At 47.6% G+C, this 23410-nt stretch overlaps 1 protein-coding gene across 1 annotated transcript in view; it reads left to right on the top strand.

Annotated features, from left to right (window-relative positions):
- Positions 1-23410, top strand: part of Mcc (MCC regulator of WNT signaling pathway) — a 225015-nt gene that overhangs the window by 191200 nt on the left and 10405 nt on the right. Inside the window, exons 11-15 of the mRNA XM_051163948.1 lie at positions 2153-2256; positions 6597-6780; positions 15259-15493; positions 18776-18982; positions 21743-21840. Coding sequence (XP_051019905.1) covers positions 2153-2256; positions 6597-6780; positions 15259-15493; positions 18776-18982; positions 21743-21840 — 828 coding nt within the window. The remainder of the gene's footprint in view (positions 1-2152; positions 2257-6596; positions 6781-15258; positions 15494-18775; positions 18983-21742; positions 21841-23410) is intronic.

Here is a 23410-nt window from a genome sequence, read left to right as displayed (position 1 = left end):
GTGTAGGCAATAACACTTTTTTATTTCTCACCAGATTTGGTATTTGTTTGCTTGTTTTTAATTTTTTAATTACATATATTTATTTATTTGGGTAATGGATTTTGTACCATGGCACAGATGTAGAGGTCAGAGGATAATTTGCAGAAGTTGGTTCCACTGTGCAGGTCCCCAGATGAAAGGCTGTCAGGCTTGGTGGCAAGTACCTATATCCATTGAGCCATTTCTGTGACTTAAAATGTATCATTTTAAAATGCATCCTTTTTTAAAGTTGTGAAACCATTGCCATCTCCTGAGGTTTGTTAGTGGTCCTGTAAAACCTGTTGCAGAGGCCCCAGAGTAGATGACTGTATCTCACTGAGCATCTTATACAATGTTCTGTATCATCTTTAGAAACTGTTGTTGCTTTGAAAATAAAATCTACCAACTTAATGAGACCAAAGCAGGCTGGCAGTTGGGCTGGCTTTCAGGTTCCCAAGCAAACCAAGAGCTCTCCTGCAACAGCCTTTAACATAGACCACTCTCCACCTTTGGCCTCAGAGGCTGTACATAAGCACTTTCTGTAGGATGAACCAGCCTGGCACCTCTGGCCTGCCTTTCTTTACGAGGAGCTGCCAGCACTGCATCTAGTGATCTGGCCCCCCCCCCTTTTTTTTTTAACTCTTGGCGATGAACATGAAAACAATCAAAAACAGATGGCTTCTCAGCTAAATGTCCATTAAAGCACATTTCCCTTGTTAAACTTGGAGGAGAAACTCATCAGATATTTGCTTACAAAGAAAATCTTGGGGCTTCCGGCCTCTTGTCCTAACCACATCGTTGTTGGGCATGTGTTCTGCCTCCTGTCTGGACATGAGTCTGTGTGTATCACAGACCAATGAGAAGGGACTCTGTGTGTGTGTGTGTGTGTGTGTGTGTGAGAGAGAGAGAGAGAGAGAGAGAGAGAGAGAGACAGAGAGAGAGAGAGAGACAGAGAGAGAGAGAGAGACAGAGAGAGAGAGACAGAGAGACAGAGAGACAGAGACAGAGAGACAGAGAGAGAAAGACAGAGAGAGAGAGGGGGGGGGGAGCAAGCAAGACTCTCACTATATAGTTCAAGCTGATCCCCTGCCTTGGCTCCCTTCACATAGAAGGTAGAGGTATGGCCTGTCATGCCTCTCAAAGAAGCTGTTCTCTGGTCCATCTTGTATGCTCAGTGGACAGTGGGCATGGAGACAAATGACTTTTTCCTTCTCTTTGATGTCTAAACTCAGACTCTTCTGTGAGACCTAGCAGCATCTCATGAGGCTTTTGTAGGAATGCTCTGATGGAACTGTTCTCTACCCATGCTCAGCACCATGGTTACTGGCAACTATGGGATGACTGCACATTTGGAATATGGCCACTGAAAAGGAGGATGGTGGGGGAGGGGGATTCATTTGATTTAATTTGAAATAGCCACATACAGCAATTGCCTACTGTACAGTACGCATGTAGATAAAAATGATTGTCCTCTTAAGGGGAGTTTTAATAGCTGTCAAGTGCTCCAAGCCAGGCATGAAGGTCAGGCATCTATGAGTGACTTGGCTAGTCATGCCAAGCCTTTGGTCTCTTAGGCAGTTCTAGTTTGGTTGGGGCACTAGGGCCTCCTTCCATGCAGACTCTATCTGTCCATGGACAGTTTCTCCCTGGCTGCAGGCTAGAAGTCTCAGTTCCTCTCCACATAGGTTGCTCATAGGGCTGCTCAAGATACACTCAGAGATGACCTGAGAGAGAACAGGAAGTGTGAGAACGGTCAAGATGGAAGCAATGATGTCTTAAGAGACTAATGTTGGGTATGGCATACTATCATTTCCACTAGTTGCAGAGACCAACCCAGATAGAGTGAAGAGGACAGTAGAAGAGGATGCATACTGGAATGCAGGCTCAGTAGGGGTTACTGTGAACTGTGTACCATAACTGTGGCGCATGTCTCTTTTGACTGGTCATCAAAAGGACAACCAGTCTGACAACAAAACAGCAAGCCACTGGTTCGCCCAGGAAGCGCTTCTGCATGAAATGCTCTTTGCTTTGCATGTTGGGGATGCTGAGGCAGGCGCTGAGCTGCAGTGGTCCTGGTGATGAGGATGCTAAGCATTCTTGCCAGAGCTGATGCCATGCTGTGCTTCTGTTGCAGTGAGCAGTGCATAGAAGCCTATGAGCTCCTGCTGGCGCTGGCTGAGAGCGAGCAGAGCCTCATCCTGGGGCAGTTCCGGGCAGCTGGCGTGGGCTCCTCCCCTGGTAAGTGTCCCCCCCTCCCCCCCCCCCCCCCCTCCCCTGCCCCAGTTGCCTCTGTGCTACTTCCCACTTGTCTCCACTGCTGCTGGCACTGAGTCATCTCCCAGAAACACGAAATCTGCTTGTCGAACTGTGTTTTCCATTTTTCACTCATGACTGAGTGGGTAAATTGTTTACATTGAATGAAGTAAGAACTGGAGTGGAAACAGGATCACAGACGAGTGAAAACAAACAAGCACTCTTAGGGAATGAATTGTCAGGGCTGACAGTAGGAGCGGGGCGGGATGGGGGTGTGGGTTGAGTAGGGCTCACAATGCTGTTAAAGGGACCAACACCACACTGTGATGCTGCCTATCGAAGAAGGTCCCTTTGCTGCCCCTGAGGCCATTGCCCTGACTGATCTTGTTGCCTTCGTGGCTACACTTGTTCCCTTGGTTCTGTCCTGTGAACAGTTTAGTGGTCCGCATCCTGTCCATCTCCATGTTTCATGAGGCAAGAGGTAGTTTCACACCTGGTCTTGAAAGTTTTTCCTGGGCTGTGGTAGCACAGGCGTGTCTGATGACCTCTCTGCCATCTTGTCCTTTACTCAACCCCAGTGGTCAGGTATCCTACCTGCCTGATTCATACATCAGACCCAGCGGTTCTCAACCTTCCTAATGCTACAGCCCTTTAATACAGATCCTCATGTCACGGTGACTCCCAACCAAAAAATTATTTTTATTGCTACTTCATAAGTGTTATTTTGCTACTGTTATGAATCATAATGTAAACATCTGATATGCAGGAGATCTGATATGTGAGCCAGCCTTCCCCCTCCCCCCCCCCGAAAGGGTCTCGATCCACAGCTTGAGAACAGCTGTTCTATTCTGCTTTCGCACTTCTGCCTCACAGTTCTGTGTAAGCGCAAAGAACGTGTAGGCTTCTTCACCACATCGCTAAAACTCAGCCAGTGACAGTGGATTCGGGGACTGCACTGGTATGAGAAGGACCACAGTACAGTGCCGGAGAGGAAGGAAGACACGCGCACAAGCTTAGCATGCCCAGACACAAGTTCACCTATGCCTTGTAGAAACAGCTTTTTGGGAGAAATAATAGCAAGTCCACAAAACTCAAATGGCCAGGTGCTTCCCAAACCTTCCACAGTGGACAGTATTGGCAGGCCAGGTGTCCCTATATATTGCTACCAGGCTGTCAAGAATAAGCGGGGTGGGCCGGGGGACACGAGTAATGAAGGGACAGCTCTTCAGTGGCTATGTGCTACCGATTGGCCTTGTCTCTCCAAGACACACCAACACAGAGGCCACCTCAGGCTCCTGAGTAAAATCCCCATCCCTGCCAGCTCCCTGTTGCCCCCTTTGTAAGGGTCTTGCTCCCTTGGTTTTGATTCTCTGAGAAATCAGAATCAAACCTGGACATGGGGCAACACCCTGAGCACTGCTATCTTTCTTATACTCAGGTTCTCTAACTAGGGAGCAGTTATCCTTGGTGTGGGTGGCCACCCTTCATTCCTCCTCTCCACCCTCTAGTCCCTTACCCACCCAGGCTCACTTTGGTTGATAATATGCCCAGCCCAGCCCAGCCCAGCCCAGCCCAGCCCAGCCCAGAAGCAGAAACTCTGCCAACACTTCCATTAGAAACCTCATTTTTCAGGGTCTTTTAACTGAACCATAAAACTTTACTCCTTATATGAAACAGATTCTAAAATGATCTTGGCCTGCTCTCAGGTTTTTTTTTTTTAACATGTGTATTAAGAAAACCATCAATTAAAGGAGGAAAAAAAAAATCAATCATGTTCTAGTTTGTATCACAAGATGCCCTGACCTGTCCCACAAGTGAAAAGCATCTTTATTAGGCTGGTGCCTGTGCAGCGCAATTACTTGATAGGCGCTGAAATGGCTTAAACAAACGAGCATTTAAAATGTTTGCAATAACAATGAAGTGTTCCACGTCTCCCTCATCCCAGGTAACGCCTGAATGCATTTATAAGATGATGGCATGCCAACCGAACAGGGTACAGAGAATAGTCAAGTGGTGAGGTGTATGTAGAATTCCCAGCAGAAAGAAGCAATGTGGGGCAAATGGCTGAAAATCACTTCGAGGCATGCGTTTCCAGTGCGGGAACCACACCATGTGGAAGAGCGTTTTTTCCCATTCTTCATAGTGGTGGGCCTTGCCTTAATTTTCATAGTTGCTGACAGTGGCAGTTGATCTGTTGCTCTGCCCGCAGTGCTGTATAAGCAAGAGCTAGTTTGTGACATTTACTCACAAGTGTCAATTACTGTCGCTGTCTCCTGCTTATTATTGAATTCACAGCACTCATTATGTTCATTTGAGAAGAAGGTTTATCCCAGTGGTTTTCAAGTTGTACCTTGGGAAACCAGAGGGGAAGTGTCCTTGGGTCTCGGCAATGGGCACCAAGGGCGTAAAAGCTGAGTATGGTCCAACCTCTGCCACTTCACCCAACCACACTTATGTGTTTAATGCTCACTACTCAAAATTTCATGAGAAAAAAAAATAAACATCTGTGTTATATGGGTGGCAAGCCTTTTGAGTTACTGTGAAGATGTTACTCTTTAGAGTGCTGTCTTAGTCACTGTTCTATTGCTGTGAAGAGACACCATGACCAAGGCAACTCTTATGAAAGAGAGCATATAATTGGGGGTGTGCTTACAGTTTCAGAGGTTTAACCCATTATTGTCATGGCAAGGAGCTTGGTGGCACACATGGTAACAAAGGAGGAGCTGAGAGAATATCCTGATTCACAGGATATATCTGTGAACTATAGAAGGGGATGCCAGTGGTTGGGAGGTTGTGTAAGAGGGAACTGGGCCTGGCTTGGGCCTTTGAAATCTCAAAGCCCACCCCCAGTAACACACTTCCTCCAACAAGGCCGTACCTGTTCCAAAAAAAAACCACACCTCCTGGTCCTTCTAATCCTTTTAAATAACGCCACTCCCTGGTGACTACACATTCAAATACATGTACCCATGGGGGTCATTCTAACTCAAACCATCACACGTAGTTTTTGGTTCACAGCAAAGTTGAGGGGAAGCCCATAGATGTCCCATGCGTATGCACAGCACACCCTGCCCTATATCAGTAACAGATGTATCAGACATTTATTGTCATACAAACTTCCTGGTCTCTGTTAGAGTTCACTCCTGTTAGAAATTCCTTGGGTGTGGCAAGTGGACAATAACATTTATGCTTTGTAATTGCCATCTTGTCTCTGCCTTCTTATTCCTCTCCCAACCTTAAGAACAACTTTTTCCTTTTTGGAGACAGGGGTAGGGTGTCTCAGCGTATCCCTGGCTGTCCTAGAACTTGCTCTGTAGACCAGACTAGCCTCAAGTTCAGAGATAAACCTGGCTCTGCCTCCCTAGATCTGGAATTAAAGGCACATACCAACACATCCAAACAAACACCCTTGGGTCTGGTTGTTTCACTGAACCCGGGCCTCCTCAATTTAGCTACACTGGCTGTCCACTGAGCAGCAGGGATCTGCCTGTCTCTTCCCCTACTCCTCTCTAGTGCTGGATTACAGCTATGTGCCACTGCACCTGGCTTTTACATAGATACTGGTTATTTAAAGTCAGGTCTTCATGCCTGAATGGCAGGTTCCGTACTGACAAAGCCATCCTCTCAACCTCATTGAGATTTGTTTCTTTTGTTTTGTTTTGTTTTGTTTTGTTTTGTTTTGTTTTAATGGCTCCATAGTTCCACTTTTTCATTACACTCTTAGAACTCACATGAAGACTGTGAACATGTTGAACAGGGGCTAACTTCAGTATCTGGCTTTGTGCTTCTTAGACCCCTGTGTCCTGACCTAGCCCTGTCTGTCACCCAGCTTCTGGAGCCATCTGAGTTGGCCACCTTGGCCAGGCTGAAATGAATAGTATTGGTACAAACAATGTTCCAGTTTGAGTTTGAACTACTTGTTGTGTCCCTGTGGCCCTCCGTGAAGCTCTGACAGTGTTCTTGAAGCATTGCTGATGTGGCATTTTGTCCCAGTTTCTCCCTGCCCTCATTCACAAAGTGCCTGTGTATGGGAGACAGGTACCTGAGCAGAAAGAGATGGCCAGCAGCCTGGAAATGTGGGAAATTAGCATATTAGAACCAGAAGCTGATGGTAGAGCTCACACTGTCTGCTAGGATTATGGAGCCCATACAAAGGAATGCCTCCTCACCCCTTCTCAGTTACCCCACCAGGCAGGGCACAAGCTTCCTCGGTCTTCCATCTCCCACCCTCAGTAACTAAAACTCAGTCACAGACAGAAACATAGCCTGGGCTTTTCCTGACTCACGCCTGCATCGATTAACCCACTGGCTTCTCTGTGATGTAGGAGACCAGTCGGGGGATGAGAACATCACTCAGATGCTCAAGCGGGCTCACGACTGCCGGAAGACTGCCGAGAATGCCGCCAAAGCCCTGCTTATGAAGCTGGACGGCAGCTGCGGGGGAGCCTTTGCGGTGGCAGGCTGCAGTGTGCAGCCCTGGGAGAGCCTGTCCTCCAACAGCCATACCAGGTACTGGTCGGCAGCACTCTACTGTGCGACTTTTCTGCCTATAGTGGGCTTCGCACTGGCCCACTCGAGGGGGCTGTGTGGTTTGGATAAGGCAGAGTAGCTTCATGCTCACAGTCTGCTCTATCCAAGGAGGCAGAGCAATGAGGAGGGGCTAGAGTGCCCTTATTATGCCGATGTGGGAAGTACAGTCCAGAGAGACAGGGCTATAGAATACGGTAGTGAGGGAAAAAGAGCAAACTCTCCATCTGGTGCTCTTTTCCCTGCACTGCTCTGTTCTCTGTTTCTTTATTATTCTCCATTTCCAGGAATTACCTGGAGGCTCCCTGTTAAAAGACTCAGCCTACCTTGAGCTAGCTCCAGATTCCACATTCTTTCCTTGTAGCCTGTCCTGCAAGTGTTCATCTATTGTGAGGGGCTGTCCTCTCATCCTCTCATCTCTCTTATCAAGTGAGGCAGTATTTACGACATCCCCTAAGCAGGCACTTGAACATGAGCCTGAGAGGTCAGACTCATCCAGGAATAAGAGGGCTCTCGGAGGTGATGAAGAAAGCAGTGGCGACTCAGTGTGCTGTCCCCGGGGTGCAGTTTGATCTTTCTGGATGGGGGCCGGACCAGAATGAAGCCTCCCTTGTAGCTTTGTCACAGAAGCTATGCAGGCTGCAATGCACTCAAACCCCGCCCCCTTTACCTGCTGGTTCTCAGAGTAGAATGTGGTAGTTAGATTCACATTGGACTTTCTAATATGAAAAGCCAAGGGCGATTGCCCCACTTTACCCGTTGAAACCACCTTGGCTCAGAGATGGGTAAGTGAAGGAGCACGTGCCTGCTACAAGGGAACTCTAGAACTTCAGCACCAAGCATGGCCTTCCTTCCTGACACTGGATCTCATGTCATTATGGGACTGTCTGCTTGCATGCAAGTGACAAGAGCTACATAAGGATCGACGGGGCTGCCCAGTGCCTAAGCACAACTACTGATGTTTTCTTGAAGCCTAAAAGCAATCTGATACTCACTTCTCTCTCCTACTGGAGGGAAGCAGCCATCTGCCTCAGTATATCATATACATTCACTGGACCCAAGTCCCAGGAGGGACACCATTCCAAATCCCACACTTGGCCACTTGCCCACAAGCACAAGGGGCTTATTTGTTCCAAGCTTAAGCTGCAATTGCCTTATTCAGCAGTACAAAGCTTATAATTTTTCCCTAAAAGTCAGATTCTTCTGTTTAAACACAGAAGCAGGTGTCCTTTTCCATGATGTTTCCAGGCATTTATAGTCTATGATTTCCATGTTTATGTCAGTAGGTACTTCAGTGCTCAGCTTGTCAGTAGGATTCTGTGCGATCAGTGATTGTTAGCAGGACCTGTCTTAATTGTCTGCATAAATCTCCACCTTCCCGCAAATAGTTCTTTTGCCTTAATATCTAACTCAGAGATGACTCCAGAGTTGGCCAAAAGCGAGGACCGTTTTCTAGCTTTCTATTAGTGGAGATCTGATTTTGAATATTTGTTACAGAAGATATTTGGTGTGTAGGTAAGCGTGATTCCTAGAACATTTTCTTGAGAGATTTCATTTTTGATCTTGTATTTCTGTAGGCTGAGAGAAATTCAGACACAGACTGCTTTGAAAAGTGAGCTCACTAAAGACTCCCCATTCAGGGCGGGAGCTGGCTCAATGGCTAAAGGACTTGCCATCCAAACATGAGGACCAGGGTTCAGGTCCCAGGCACCCACATAGATGCTGAGCAAGCATGACGGCCTGCTCAGGAGTGCTCAGGAGGTAGGGACAGGGCAAGGAAGGCACCCACATATATGCACATACCTACAAACACTGCACATGTGTGTGAAGGGGCAAGGGGGGACTTCTTTAACAAATTGTAGTCTTACAAAGCGAGTCCAAGACAGCCAAGTCTACACAGAGAAACCCTGTCTCGAAAAAAAAAATTTTTTTTTTTTTAGTCTCAAATGGATCTTTCACCAAATGTGGGCTTTTAATTCTGAATTCACTAAAATGTCACTTCCCTTCCTATCCCTGTCACATCAGTTCAGAGCCTGTACCGAAGAACTCAGTGGGAATTCATGTGGCCCTCCATAACCATATAACAGACACAGGTTCAGAAACATAGGTTCAGAGCATAGTTTCTAACCATCAGGTTATAATATTAACAGTAATCTTATTTATAAGCCTTAGAATTCTGGCCCAAATGTTGTCCTATGACAGGTTTTTCAAAAAAGAAGGAAACTGGAGCCTTCTAAAGGCTGGGCTCTCTGTGGTCCAGTTCATCCTGTTTCCTCCCACTGGAACCACCTGGCAGAGAGCTGTGCAGTCAGGGTGTCTGCACCTGCTACTCAGCAAAGGAAGGCTCAGGTCAGATCCCTGGAAGCATCTGACAGCTCGTGAGGATGAAGGGGTTAATGGGTTTAGGAAGGATCAGCAAAGGGCTAGTTACCCAGCAAAAAGGATATGAGTGAGAGCTACCACTCAGACGATGCTCTTGGCAGGATCTCAGCATGAAAAAAAAAAGGGGGGGAGGGGGTGGGACCATTTCTTTTCTTTATATCACAGCCACAGATCCATCAGAAAGCGAAGAGTCTTAATGGAGTTAGTATCAGGTAATGAATGCTTCTTGCCTCCATAGCTTTATCAACATATCACAGCACAGAGGCAAATGGGCTGGATTGTCCATTAATTGAGCTAGGCGTTATCAAGCAGTTTACCATTTCTGCCAAGCACTGTGTTTTCTGCTTATCCTGTGGAAGTACACTCACTGATCTCATCCGTGAATGCACAGAAAAACCACAGCAAGTGTGCCCTCATAGGAACTGAGATTGAGGCTTTTTTCTTTCAGTGTAAAATGGGTACAGGGGGTGAGTGATATGTGAAGGGTGATGGCTGTGAAGCCTCCTCCTCCTCCTCCTCCTCCTCCTCCTCCTCCTCCTCCTCCTCCTCCTCCTCCTCCTCATTCCCTGGGTACCATGGTTAGCCACACCATCTGCCTCATGATCCCCGAATTGCAGTAGAGGGCAGTGGAGCACCGGAAGGGCCTGGCCTGTACCCTCTGTACTAGTTTTGGTTAAGGTAAGTGTCATGGGGCAGGAAGAATGGTTCTGACCCACAGAACACTGTTGCAATAGGGATGTCCTGGAACTCTTGTCCACTTAGGGCAGGCCTCTGCCACCCCTGCAGCAAGCCTGGCTGCTGTAGTGTGCTCTTTCAGAAAAAGAGAGGTGAGTTCCCCCAAGTATCAGGGAGAGTGTCCAGCGTGCAGTGGATGCACCAACACCCAGCTAAGATTTTCAGTGTGGCAGTATGCTGATCTTACTAATCACTTTCCCCTCTCAGCTCACGGGACTACAGTGGTAATATGAAATGCCCTCCTCCTCCTCCTCCTCCTTTTCTTCTTCTTCATGGATGCTGCGAAATACTTTGGGATAGAATTTAATAATATAAATGGGGTTTTGTAAATTAATATTTGGAATTTCGAGGGACAAAAATATGTAAAATTGCTTAAGAGGGACCCTGACTGAAAGGTTACCAGGCCCTATATGCATGAGGTAAATGCCAGCTTAAGGCAGAGGGCTGTCATACTTCTGAACAGCATGTCCTGTAGGTGAGCAGTCACAGCAGGCTCTGCGTCCAGCCTTTGTGGCTTTGCATTGGCTGTCATTTTTCTCCTGTTGCACTAGCCTTCCCTAGACGACAGAAAACCAGCAGCCTCCCTGCATCTATATACTAGGCTAATAGATTTTGTTGATGCCATAAGAAAACCCCACTGGCTATTCCTGGGTTGCGACCATGTGGTCCTTTTAGTGACCAGGATGGGGGTCATCTGGAAGTCAGAGGTGGCACCTCGTGCAGAGGAATAGAAGAAATGGCATTTGACATCAGAGTTAGTTTGAACGGTTGTGTTCAACAGCAGACAGGGCAGGCAGAGAGCCGGGTTTTGGTTTTGTCTTTGAGCCTGGCAGTCATACACCTCCAGTGAACTTCAGCCAACAACTTGAGCAGTTTGCAGCAGAACATTCTGGCAGTCAGCCAGTGCAGAATAAGCTGTCTTGATAGACGCTCCGACAGAGCAGAGGATCATCACAAGAAACCCATGGCTTTTGTCTATCTACCTCCCTAGAAAACGGGGCAAAACACAAATACATATAGCTGAGTGTGCCTGGGCACTTCATCTGCAGGCTTTTCTTCCATCTTGCTCTGAGAGCATCTCTAGGCTCTCTCGCCCCAGAGAGGAGGGACCAGGCTGCCTGTGGAAAGTGATTTATTCCCCTTGACAGCTGAGCTCATCCTACATTCCAAGCTGGGAGAGGTAATGGATGACTTAGCCCTCGCCCGGCAGCCAGCAGCGGCCCTCCGGAGGCCAGAGGAAGGGCCAGTGGCTTTTTCTCCTTTTACCATCATCATAATCATATCGGACTTGAAGCAGAATTGTAATTACGGTCACCTGATCTGTTCCCTGCTGGTGTCCTAGAAGGGAGCGAGCTCGGCTGGCGGGCACAGGCTGCGGTGCTTGCCTGTAGAAGGGAAGAGCAGTGAAAGCTCGTATCTCCCAATAGGGTAAGATCTGTAAACCAGGATATTCTGTACTTTTTTCCTTCATGTATAGCGAAGAAAGTAGAAACCAAAATCATCTTTTCTGTCCAGTGAACAACTCCTGGCCCCAGCACGTGAAGAAACCCAATACTCTTTGCCAACTAGTGGGTTTCCAGAGAGGTCTTGGTGGTCTCTAATATCTCTGAGAACCGAATACTTGTCTTCTCCCGCATTGCAACTTTCCTGCATGGTGGCAGGTTTCAGGGGGACACTGAGCCTGGTGGTGAGTAGGTATCTTGACTCAGCTGTGAGAAAAGTATGTCCCTTGTCCTTTTTCCTCACCCAGAATGCACACTGGGTAGCATCACTAGCTTCCCTACTCTGGGACATAGGAGCCACCAGTGTTCCTTTTGACTGAAGCCACGTAAGTCAGGCTGTGCAGGTGTGACTGGCTTCAGAGATCTGCCAGCACTCCTGAGCACCCACCTGCACAACTCAGTTCAGAGCAGCCCAGCCCCTAGAAAAATGTGAGCCCAGCTAATTAGCTACCTGCTGAGTTTTCATTTGTCGCTGTCAGCACAGTGTGTAAGTCTGTCTTAAAGAACAGATTGTTGTCATCCTTTACCCACTCCCTGAGGTCTTGACACTGTGGGTTTTGGGGAAATGGGAGTGCCACACTGGTAAGACCTCAGGTTGTCTGAGAACTGGTAGAGTAGAATACAAATTCCAAATTTATACTTTTTTTTTAAAAAACAGGCTTTCACTGTGTAGGCCTGGCTATCCTGGTACTCATGCCATAGACCACGCTGGCCTGTAACTCAGGGATCCATCTGGCTATGCCTCCTGAGTGCTGGGTTAGGGGTGTATGCAACCACTGCCTGACTCTGTACTACCTCTTTAGTTTGGGCGGAATAGCTAGAGAACCCTAGCTCGGAACCCTTTGACTTTCAATTTCTTTTTGAAATGAAAGTTAACAGGGGTGCTTTAGTTATTAATGCCATGGTTCCAAAACTAGCAGTCTAGAGATAGTGCCCAAATGTCATGTAGTGGCTGGCACATGGCTCTGTATTTGGTTTGGTAAACAGTTTTTTAACGAAAGGAATGGGTCGTGGCTAAGTTAAGGTATCCTGGAGGAAGATTTCCTTGCTGAGGCTGAGCCCTCCCCCCAGCTGTTACTCCTCTGTCCTCCTTGTGTAAAGGCTGTGGAGTGTCTGGTGAACAGTGCTGCACCTGAGCTGGCTTGAAGGGTGTTGTTGCTCCTTCATCTGGGAAACAGTAGGCTTCTGTCCCTTTGTCACTGTTGAGTGTGTGGAGGTGAGCCATACCTAAAGGGGTCAGTCCGTGTGGCATGCCTCCCACCAATCTGTTTGAGACAGGCTGGTGATGCCTCCGGTTCCTTCGACTCTGCAGCACTTGCTCTAGCTTACCCTGAGCTACCAGTCCACCTGCTTTGCTGTGATTCCTTCAGAAATGTGTTAGGGGTTGGTTAATAGTTGATAGGGATTGCTAGGGGTTGCTAGAGGTTGTTAGGGGTTGTAAGGGGTAGCCCTGAGGCCTCTGGCTGGGAGATGGCATTACTTCCTTCTCATTCCTTCTAAAATACAATACACATGATGACCCCTTGTTTTTATCTTTCCCTGAGTTTCTCTGCTCGCACCTGCTCCAAGCTCCTACCATCATCCCCAGAACTGCTGGGGTGGCCCTTTCTGGGGACTTCCCCTCTGCCTCTTTCCTTGCCTCCTTGCATTGTTCCTAAGCATAAAGACAGACCAGAGAAATAAAGACCACTCTTAGATTCTAGGGATCTTCCTGCCTCTGTCTCCTGAGTGGCTGAGACTATAAACATGAGCATCTGGCTTTGTCTTTTTAGGCTTATTTATGTGTAGTGGGCTATGCCTGCATGGACATGTGTGCAACATGTGCATTCTTACTTCCCACAGTGGTTATGATCCCCTGTAACTAAAGTTACAAATGGTTGTGAACTACCATGTAGGTGCTAGAAACCAAAGTCTTTTTTTTTTTTGCAGGGGCAATGTGTACTTGTAACTGCTGAGCCAACTCTCCAGCCTTTGTCTTTTCAGTGATGTGTCCTAAGCTGAGAACTGCCCTGGCTATTTTGGGATCTTGTGCCAATTTTCCTTATTTCTGTGCCAGGCGAAGAAACAGATCGTGTTGACCACTCTAAGATCTTGGTTAGCATTTTTAGCGCTAAAGACTTGGGAAGAGGCAGCACCGTGGAATGAAATGGTTCTGTATAAGGCTCTTTGCACTGCTTGGCAGCCACGTGACTCTTCACTTGAGCTTCTAATTTATAACAGCAAACGATGGTGCCAGTTTGGTCTGTTTCGTTGAGAGCTGCAGGAGCCCTGCTTGCTCTTCTGCCATCAGGTCCAACCAGTTGTAATAGGAGTGATCTGCAGATAGGAAGGAATGGTGGAACCAGAGGAACCTGTTGGCCTTATTCTGAGCCAGTATGGACAGCTTGCTACAACTGCCTCAGTGTCCCATTCATGGCGGTTTGGCCTCTCTGGGATCACCATAGCCAGGCACTCCTTAAGTCTCACATCAATTGCCCAGCCACCATGCAACTTGGGCTGCCAGTGGCCGTTAGAACCAGCCTGAGTCCCTCCAGTGGACACCAAGGATGGGCTATGGCAGTCTGGAGACAACCACTTTTGACGTGCTATCATGTTGTACACACCTGTTTTTCTTTTTAATTTTTTTTATTAATTTATTCTTGTTACATCTCAATGTTTATCCCATCCCTTGTATCCTCCCATTCTTCCCTCCCTCCCATTTTCCCATTATTCCCCTCCCCTATGACTGTTCCTGAGGGGGATTACCTCCCCCTGTATATGCTCATAGGGTATCAAGTCTCTTCTTGGTAAGCTGCTGTCCTTCCTCTGAGTGCCACCAGGTCTCCCCCTCCAGGGGACATGGTCAAATGTGAGGTACCAGAGTACGTGAGAAAGTCATATCCCACTCTCTATTCAACTGTGGAGACTGTTCTGACCATTGGCTAGATCTGGGTAGGGGTTTAAAGTTTACCGCCTGTATTGTCCTTGGCTGGTGCCTTAGTTTGAGTGGGAACCCTGGGCCACACCTGTTTTTCATTGCATACTATGCAACAGGAGTTGTCAGTACACCATTGTCCCTCCAGTATCCTTCCTGCCCACTTCCTCCCCTCTGTCATCCTTTGATGTTCCTGTGTGATTGGACTGTGTGTGAACACCCATTTTTTAAAACTGTTTTCCTCACTTAAACTATCTTTACATTGCCACAGTTATTTATAATGTTCATATTGCTTGGTCTTTTTGAGTCATTCCATCATATGCTGCCTCAGTTTCCCTTTCATGATAGTTTGTCCCCTCCAGAAAATCAGTTTCCTAGTCTCCTATTCAGGCAGTGCTTCAAGAGCCTTTGCTAACCTAGGTGGTATCAACATGGATGCCTGCCTCACAGAGGCCATGGCCTGCTCTTGTGGGGACCTAAGACCACAGATGTCAGGAACTGCAGAGTCGTCTGTTGCCTCGGGCCACCTGTGAGTCTCAACTGCAGTCTGGGGCCTGGGTTTCTGACACTTGTACATTCTGCTTTCCTTCGTGTAAGCTTGCTTGTGTATGTGTGTTCTGAGAGTGGCCGTCACATGAGCTGGGCATACACAGTTGCCATGGTCTTCAGAATCCTCCCCCTGGTAGCAGAAGATGAAAAGGCGTCCGCTATGGTTAAGTCGTGGTAAGGACGGTTTGTGTACATGTGTCTTTACTTTTGAGGAATTATCTTGAAATTCATTTTTAGAGTCTACATTGTGATCTAAAATGCACATTGGGTATCCATTAATTTCTCTTTTAATGGCCTGCCACCTACATAATGCTGGGGAGAGGAGCCAAGGTGTAGCGGTGACGACTTGGAAACACGTGGGCTCTCTCTGTTCCTCAGCACAACCAGCTCTACGGCCAGCAGCTGTGACACCGAGTTCACTAAAGAAGACGAGCAAAGGCTGAAGGACTATATCCAGCAGCTCAAGAATGACAGGGCTGCAGTCAAGCTCACCATGCTGGAGCTGGAGAGCATCCACATCGACCCGCTTAGCTATGATGTCAAGCCAAGGGGCGACAGCCAGAGGCTGGACCTGGAGAATGCTGTGCTGATGCAGGAGCTGATGGCCATGAAGGTGGGTACCCGGCGGGGTTCATTTGTTGGGACCCACCTAGAGGGACACCTCACAAGCCTCCGAGAGCATGGCCACGAGATCATTTAGGGATTACCTCAGTCTGGACAATAGCCTCTGTGGAGAGGGTGGCTCGAGTTTGTCTGGGAGTCCTGTGGACTTTATTGGAAAGGTAGTTGGACTCTAGAGGATGCTGTGGAGTAGCCCCCCCCCTCCAGCTTGATACCTGCTTGTTGAGGGTTGAACTAGACCTGCAGACTCTGTTCATGATGACCCCTGATCTCAACAGTGGTAGAAGTCCTTGTCGGGTCACCCATTGCTGGGTGGAAGCCAGAGCAGGGGAGGCCATGACAAAGCCAGCTTAGCAGCTGGCAAAAAGCTCTGTTTTTCTGTCACCTGGGCCCTTGGGAGCTATAAGTTGTTTAGAACTGGTACCCTGCTGTAAGGATTAGTAGGACAGTTCTGACCAGTGCCCTGCCAAGATCTTGGGTTTTTCACCCATGGGCTGAACTCCCTACCAGCATTCCTAGAGAAAGGGAACCCACTGTCCTTCGTGGGTGAGTAGTTAAGCTGCTGTCCCTTCAGCCTGCACCTTGCATTTCAGCAGAGCCACAGCTGGGAGCAGGTTGATTGGAGTAGCTCCTGCAGGTCCCCAGTCAGCTCTGGATTGGGTTCCCAGGCCCTGCTCATCACTTCTCTAAAATGCTGGTTCTTGACTCTGAGAAGATACGGGGCAGCAGGAGCAGATGTGGGAATCCAGGCATTTCCCCCCTTGACACTAAGCCCTGTTCCCCTCTGCTTGGATCTTCTCCATCCAGCCACTCAGCTTAGAGTGCACACATTCCTCTGGCTGAGATCTCGCTGCCTGTGAGCTTGGCCTCGAGTACATAATCACAGTGACTGTGTCCCGCTCAGGGGCTCCTTTTGCAGACTCTTGTACCACATTGCACGAGCCATTAGCTTGTCCTCCTATTATTTATTCCAAACAGCATGTTTTCTTTTATCCAAAGACTAAGCATTTCCTTTTTATGGTTCAGCCAATATGTGCTGTGACAGATTTACTGTTAATCTAGCCAAGGAAAATCACGTGTGTGCATGCGTATGTGTGTGTGTGTGTGTGTAAAACAATGCTGTAAAATTCTGTTTGTGACTTGAAATAGGACTCATCTTGGACATTTTTTGAAGGTCTAGAAGTGGTGAAAAGCTGGGCAAACCCATAGCATGGTCCTTAGGACCCAGAGCGATGGATGTCCATATTCTGGCTTGGTTTTCCCTCAGAGTGCTTCAGGAAGGCTGACAATCAGTCACGTCTCTTTTTCCCTAGCATGTTCACCAGTGTGTGCTGACCCACACACCCACTAGCCCATAGACTACATTGGACTCACCACTTTGCTCCATAATGTAAATGCCGAGGTTTCCAGCACATGATCTCTAGCAAATATAACTCATCTCTGGATGATCTACTTGCCTCTTTTCTAATCCACTCTTCTCTCTGAAGACAAGGCCTTTTGTTAGGAGTCCTGTTCCTTTAGCCCTTCAATTGTTGGAAATACTTGCTTTCTAGGTTTTTACATTCCTTTATTTCTGCTCCCATACATGCTGTCACTCCCACTGCATATGCTAACCATGTGCCCCTCAGAGCGCCTCATTTCCTTCTCTGATGGGGGTAGAATGTACATCATCTTTCCTGGGGAGCATGGCCCATGGGATCTCACAGTCCTGGACACTGGCTGTCCCTGATTCTTGTGACCTGTGGATGGCAGAGGTCAGGTACTCATTTGGGGTATGGTTTTTTTTTTGTTTTTGTTTTTTTGTTTTTTTGTTTTTTTTTTTTTTTTGCGTAGGGTTCTTGTACCATCCATATATAAGTTTGATATTTTTTATGAGCTTATTTCTCTTCTTATCCATACCCTAGAGATGACAAGTTTCCTTGCCACACCTCCAGAAAATCAGTTTCCTAGTCTCTTATTCAGGCAGTGCTTCAAGAGCCTTTGCTAACCTAGGTGGTATCAACATGGATGCCTGCCTCCCAGAGGCCATGTCCTGCTCTTGTGTGGACTTAAGACCACAAGTGTCAGGAACTAGAGAGCGGTCTGTTGTCTTGGGCCACCTGTGAGACTCAACTGCAGTCTGGGGCCTGTGTTTCTGACACTTGTACATTCTGCTTTCCTTCGTGTAAGCTTGCTTGTGTATGTGTGTTCTGAGAGTGGCCATCACATGAGCTGGGCATACAGTTGCCATGGTCTTCAGAATCCTCCCCCTGGTAGCAGAAGATGAAAAGACCTCTGCTATGGAAACACTTCCCATTCTGGTTAAGTCTCATCATCATAGTAAAGAGGGTTTAGCCTGCTCTTCTGAGCTGTTGCTGAGCATAGTGACTAGTGCATTCTGTCCCCAAGGAGGACAAGCCTTGGTGGGTACCCTCCAACTCTTCCTTACTTTCAGATGATTAAATAAGTTCCTTTCTGTGGACTCTTTACACTGCTTGTGCTCATGGGAGACTTGACTGATGGTTGCCATGGTTTTCTGGCTCCTGGTCCAGGATAGCATCATCCTATTTTGGATTCACATCTTACTCCATAGGAAACAATCAGTTAAGCCCTTTGGGAAGGTTATAGAAGTTATCTGAGGGTTGACTCAGCCTGCACCTGGCTCCTAGGCTCACATCCCAGCACTGAGAAACCAAAAGCCTTTACCTGATGAGCAGTTTCCAGTAGAGGATTACTCCTGCTAATTTCATTTAGCCCCTCTGAAGCAGACAAGTGCTAAAGGATGCGGTTATAATTAGCACTCTTCGGCCTCTATGGCTCAGCTGCAGAGTGACAAGTGTGACGTAAAAATATGGTGCCAAGGAAGTGAAACTGAGATGAGGAGGAGCCCCATCAGATCTCTTTCCATGCAGATTTCCTTTGCAACCCTGGGTGGATGCACCCGAGCCTTTGCACCCAGAGATCTGATTTTCATCAAGGCAAATGTGCTCATTTGAAGTCCTAATGACTAGCACCCTATAGGATTTTCCTTATACAGAAATGAAGTGTGCTTGTCTGTGATTTCTACCCATGTATATAAATTCTAGTCGACACAACTAAACACCTCAGTCTTGTCTTGTCTACCTACCAGCCCTTCAGACATGTGGTGATAAGACAGCTTGTCCCTAGCTTTGGAGTACTATCTGGACTGTGTACCCGTGGCTTGTACCCGGGTCTTGTTCTACAGTCATTTGGCGTGGCAGCCCTTCAGGCTTACAGCGGAAGCCTCTCATTGGCTGTGTGCCTCGTCCCCCAGGAGGAGATGGCTGAGCTGAAGGCGCAGCTGTACCTGCTGGAGAAAGAGAAGAAGGCCCTGGAGCTGAAACTAAGCACCCGGGAAGCACAGGAGCAGGCCTACCTGGTGCACATTGAGCACCTCAAGTCCGAGGTGGAGGAGCAGAAGGAGCAGAGGGCGCGGTCTCTGAGCTCCACCAGCAGCAGTGGCAAGGAGAAGCCGGGCAAGGTAAGGCCTGGAAGGCCTGGGGACACCCGCAGTGTAGGCAGCACCCCCTGCCTTTACCATCCCCATGCTCTTGCCTCAGTTTCCTGGTTGACACAGGCTCTAGAGGTCATAAGAAACCAAATCCATATTAAAGGGCAACATCTCCCGTTACGTCGAAGTTCAGACATCTTCACCCAGACTGAGTCTGTGTGGTGGTCTCACCCAGCTTCCCTGTGTTCCTACAGCAGTGATCCCTGTTACTTCCGTGTTAGTCACCTGAGAGCAGCTCTCTTAAATCTCCTGTCTCTGAGCAAGGAATACTAGTCTCATTTATATGATGGGAAATAAGTTTCCATAAAAGTGAGAGGTCTTCTGCTAAAAACAGCAGTGTGGGGCAGGGGGTAAGCCACACCCGGCCTCCAGGGCGCTTCCTGCATTTTCCACCACCCTACTCTCAGTGTCTTAGTAAGCAGGAAGGGAAGATGGAGGAGAAGCCATGCTTGTAATCAAAGTATATACGCACAGAGACTGGGCTTCTGGTAGTAATGCTTACAAGGCCACATTCGAATCAGCCCTTCCTCCCGTGCCCCAGGGGCTTTTTCTAGAATCCCAGCTCATTCTGTTTTGTATTTCTCTTTCACACATTTGCATTGGGAAGATTAAAAAAAAAAAAAAAAGCTTTAGAGCCTAATGAATTCTACCCATCACTTAGTTGTGGAACTGCATGTTCAGCACATCATATTTAATATTCCTAATATGCCAGCTTCTCCTGACACCAGTGTGCTCAGATTCAGGACTGGCAAGCCTATACTGACTGGATGAGCTTGTAAACACTTTCTCACAGTGCTAGCGTAGGTACAGCAGGACATCTTCAGGAGAGTCCTGTACTTAGGAAGGGAGGGAAGGAATGAAGGATTGAAGGAAGGAAGGACAGACACTGGTGGCATGTGGTGCGAACTGTTGCTTCCTAAATAGCTAAGAATTCTGAAGCATGCTGCACAAATAGCTGAAATGTCTGCTTCTCCACTTTGACCTGCAGATGTCTTTGTGATTGCTCACAGTGTGGCACTCTGTTAAGCCAGGCATCCCGAGGCCCTCATGCATCCCACCCATCCACTTTCTTGAAGGCTGTGATTAGATATCCACAGCGTGACAGGACCAAGGTGAACTGCTGTCCTCTAGGGCTTTACACTGGAGCTGATGGATCACAGTACAGTTACAGGATGCCTCAAATGCAAGTTTAGTGTGAGGCCATAGTCAGGACATACAGAGCAGGAAGTTGAGAAAAGATACCCTGGAGAAATGAGCTTCTGTCCCAAGACCCATGTTGGCTAGAAGGCTCAGCTTGCAGGGTTATCCCAAGGACAGTGCGGGGGGGGTCATGGAAAGGTTTGGGTGGGGCTGCCATGGCTCAGAATCTGGAAGCTTCTATGCCACGTGTCGTAGCACTCGGGCAGGGGCCGTGTGGTGATGCGTCATGTGATCATACCCAGAGTTTTAGAAGATGTTTTCTGTTCCATACACCTTCAGACTCTTTGCATGGCCTTTTAAGCTGGTTGGTCAGTTTGGGACAGTGCCATCAACAGAGTACCAGTGTCTGTCTGTGTATGTTCTTAGGGTGTGGCAGAATGGACTTGGCAGTTTCTTGCCAAAGGCCCATGAACTGAGCATTCCCTCATAGCTCTCAGTATTTATTTTGACTGGGAAGCCTGGTGCTCTGTGGGGAGGCTTCAACACACCGACGCTTCTCTGACAGGAAAGGCCAGCTGGCTTTTAAAACATCTCCGCAAGAAGGTAATTCATCGCCGTGCCAGTGCTCTCAGTTTGTGAAACCCAGTAGAGTAAGCAGCTTATGTTGACTCTTAGATGTTGGTTCTGTTGACGATTTCAGTAAAGTCTTCCATCTAGTGCATTCATTGCTGTCATTGGCTGGCAATGTGACCGCTGGTCTAAAGAAGGGAGCCAAGCTTTCAGTGAGCAGACCAGAGAGAAAATTTGTAAGAGTTTGTCCATCAAACCGACCCTGCTATAGGTACCCAAGGGAAACTAGTGTTCCCCACCAACAAGAACTGCACACACCTAATGCAACGTGCGAAACAATGGGGCCTAGTCTTCCGAAGATCCTTGGATGGACACCGCTTTTTGAGTTTCCTATTATTTGTGCCTGTGGCAAAAATATTCTTCTTTGAAGTTCTTTCCTTCAAGACAGACAAGCCATCTTAATCCAAGGACTGTATATGTGTCCAGGAGGTGGGCCACAGCTGAAATTGCGACATCCACTCCTCTTCTTTAGAGTGCGTGATCCTGCCTATTTAAGAAAACTTCTCCCCAGTTTATACAGCTGGTTCCTAGTCCCTATCCACATTCCATTAGATTTTCTGTGGTTCTGGTCTATAGTCATCAGATGTTATCACTTATGTTCAGCATATATTTGCCCTGTGAAGACACTCATGTGAGCCAGCTTCTAGTTAGTCACTAGGCAGGGTAACCCAGTGCCTTGGTTCCTTCTGTGGTGAATGAGGACAATCATAAAGCTGCCTATGAGAGTCCTTCCGTGGAATGAGGGAATAGTTGCGTATGGCAGGCTTAGACCGGTGCTACTGTAGTCAGTGTTCACCATGGGTTTTCCTTATTTTGGGCAGCACGTAATGAGAGATCTGGGGACAGCAGATATGATCATATTTGCTGCCTGGCTTTCCATGAGCTGGCCCAGGGCGGTCGATAGGCATGGCGCTGATGTTCTGGCTCACATCAGACAATGAATATGTTTGTCCTCCTCAGGAGTGTGCTGATGCTGCCTCCCCAGCTTTGTCATTGGCTGAACTAAGGACGAACAGTGACAGTGAGCTGGCCACAGAGTTTGCCAGTGCCATCCGACGGTAAGTAGCCCCCATGGCTCTGTGTTGTTCCTTTCAGCTGTGAAGGCTTTTTGGCATACTCTCATGGCTGCTCCTTCCAGCACCTCCAGGATCATACGGGTCTGCCTAGATAGAAGAAGGCTCTGTGCGTTTTACTTGTGCCCAACCTTGCAGGCTCGAAATGGAAAAACCCTGCTGAGTTTTGGCATGTATACAGTCATCCCATTTGCAAGAAAGAAAATACTCTTTCCTGTTTTGCATGTTGTCACATCGGCTAGACCCCTCTAGATTAGGTAAATGGTGATAACAAAAACAGGTCCCCTCCCCCTTGAAGACATCTTTGGTGGGACTGCATTCTGCAGCATCTGTAGCCCTTGCCAAAGAGAGGCCTCATGTCTTTGCTCAGTTCTTGGACATTTTCCTCTGATATTTCCATGTTTCTCCTCCCACATTCTACTTCCTTTTTTTCCAAAGAGAAAGCAATGCCAGCTCATTCAGACCTCTCTTCCACAGCTCACATTTTCTGTCAGCCCCTCCCACGTCCCACCCCTGTGGCACTGGAGACCACAGAGAGGTAATTTCATGATTTCCAGTACTCACATGAAAAACGCCTGTTAAAAATCTCTTATTTAACCCAATATACTCAAAATATCACTTCAATCTAGTATGCATTTTCTACTTATATTACCTTCCAAAACTAAAGCAGCCAAAATCCAAGCCCTCAGTGGCTGCACACGTCTGTTTACCCTATGTCAGTATGTGACATTTTGGAGAATCTATTTTTTTTCTTTGTGGATATTTAATTGGCACACAGTAATTACATATATTTGTGAAATACACTGTAGTATTTCACAGAAATTGAACTATCACCTGGGCTTTGAAGTTCACTTAGGTTTAGCTTGTGGCTACTGTGGTGGTCTCCGTTAACTTTATTTATTTTGGTGCTGAACTCATCTTTTTAAATGAAGCAATGTCTGGCCCGGCATGGTGGTACACACCTTTAATCACAGCACTTGGGAGGCAGAGGCAGGTGAGTTCGAGGCCAGCCTGGTCTACAGAGTGAGTCCAAGACAGCCAGGGCTGTTACACAGAGAAACCCTGTCCCTTGGTATTGAGCTTTGAAGTTAACAACTACTTGCTGGTTTTCTAAGCATGATGGTCTGACCATGGGTGCCACGTCTCCCTCTTAGCACACCTCCCTGGGCTTCTGTGAGATGCTGTCTACCAAGTGTGTCATCATTCATCCCCTAGGCTGTTGATTCCTCCTGGCTGGCAGTGGCTGGGAGTCTGCCAGTCTGACCTGAGCCTCTGGTCCTGTCTTGTTGAGACAGCTGGCACTTTGATTTGGATCCCCTGACATGCCTTCTTGAGACGGGGCCTCTTGTCTATATTCTTAGTTAAAGTTTTCTCTCGTAAAAAGAAAAAAAATTGCCCACCTTTTACTCTTCCTGGTTTCTGGTACATAGGAGCATTAGTTTCTTTCTAAAAAGCTTAAGGCATTTTACAAAATACTTTGCCCCATTACTTCTAGGGATTTGATGTGGGAAGTTTTGACCATGCACGCTCGGCTAACTTGATCCCACTGTGATTC

This window comes from Acomys russatus, chromosome 20 (assembly GCF_903995435.1).
Source record: "Acomys russatus chromosome 20, mAcoRus1.1, whole genome shotgun sequence".
NCBI classification, from domain to species: domain Eukaryota; kingdom Metazoa; phylum Chordata; class Mammalia; order Rodentia; family Muridae; genus Acomys; species Acomys russatus.
Note: the sequence above shows the minus strand (reverse complement) of the source record. Positions and strands in the feature narration are given on the sequence as shown.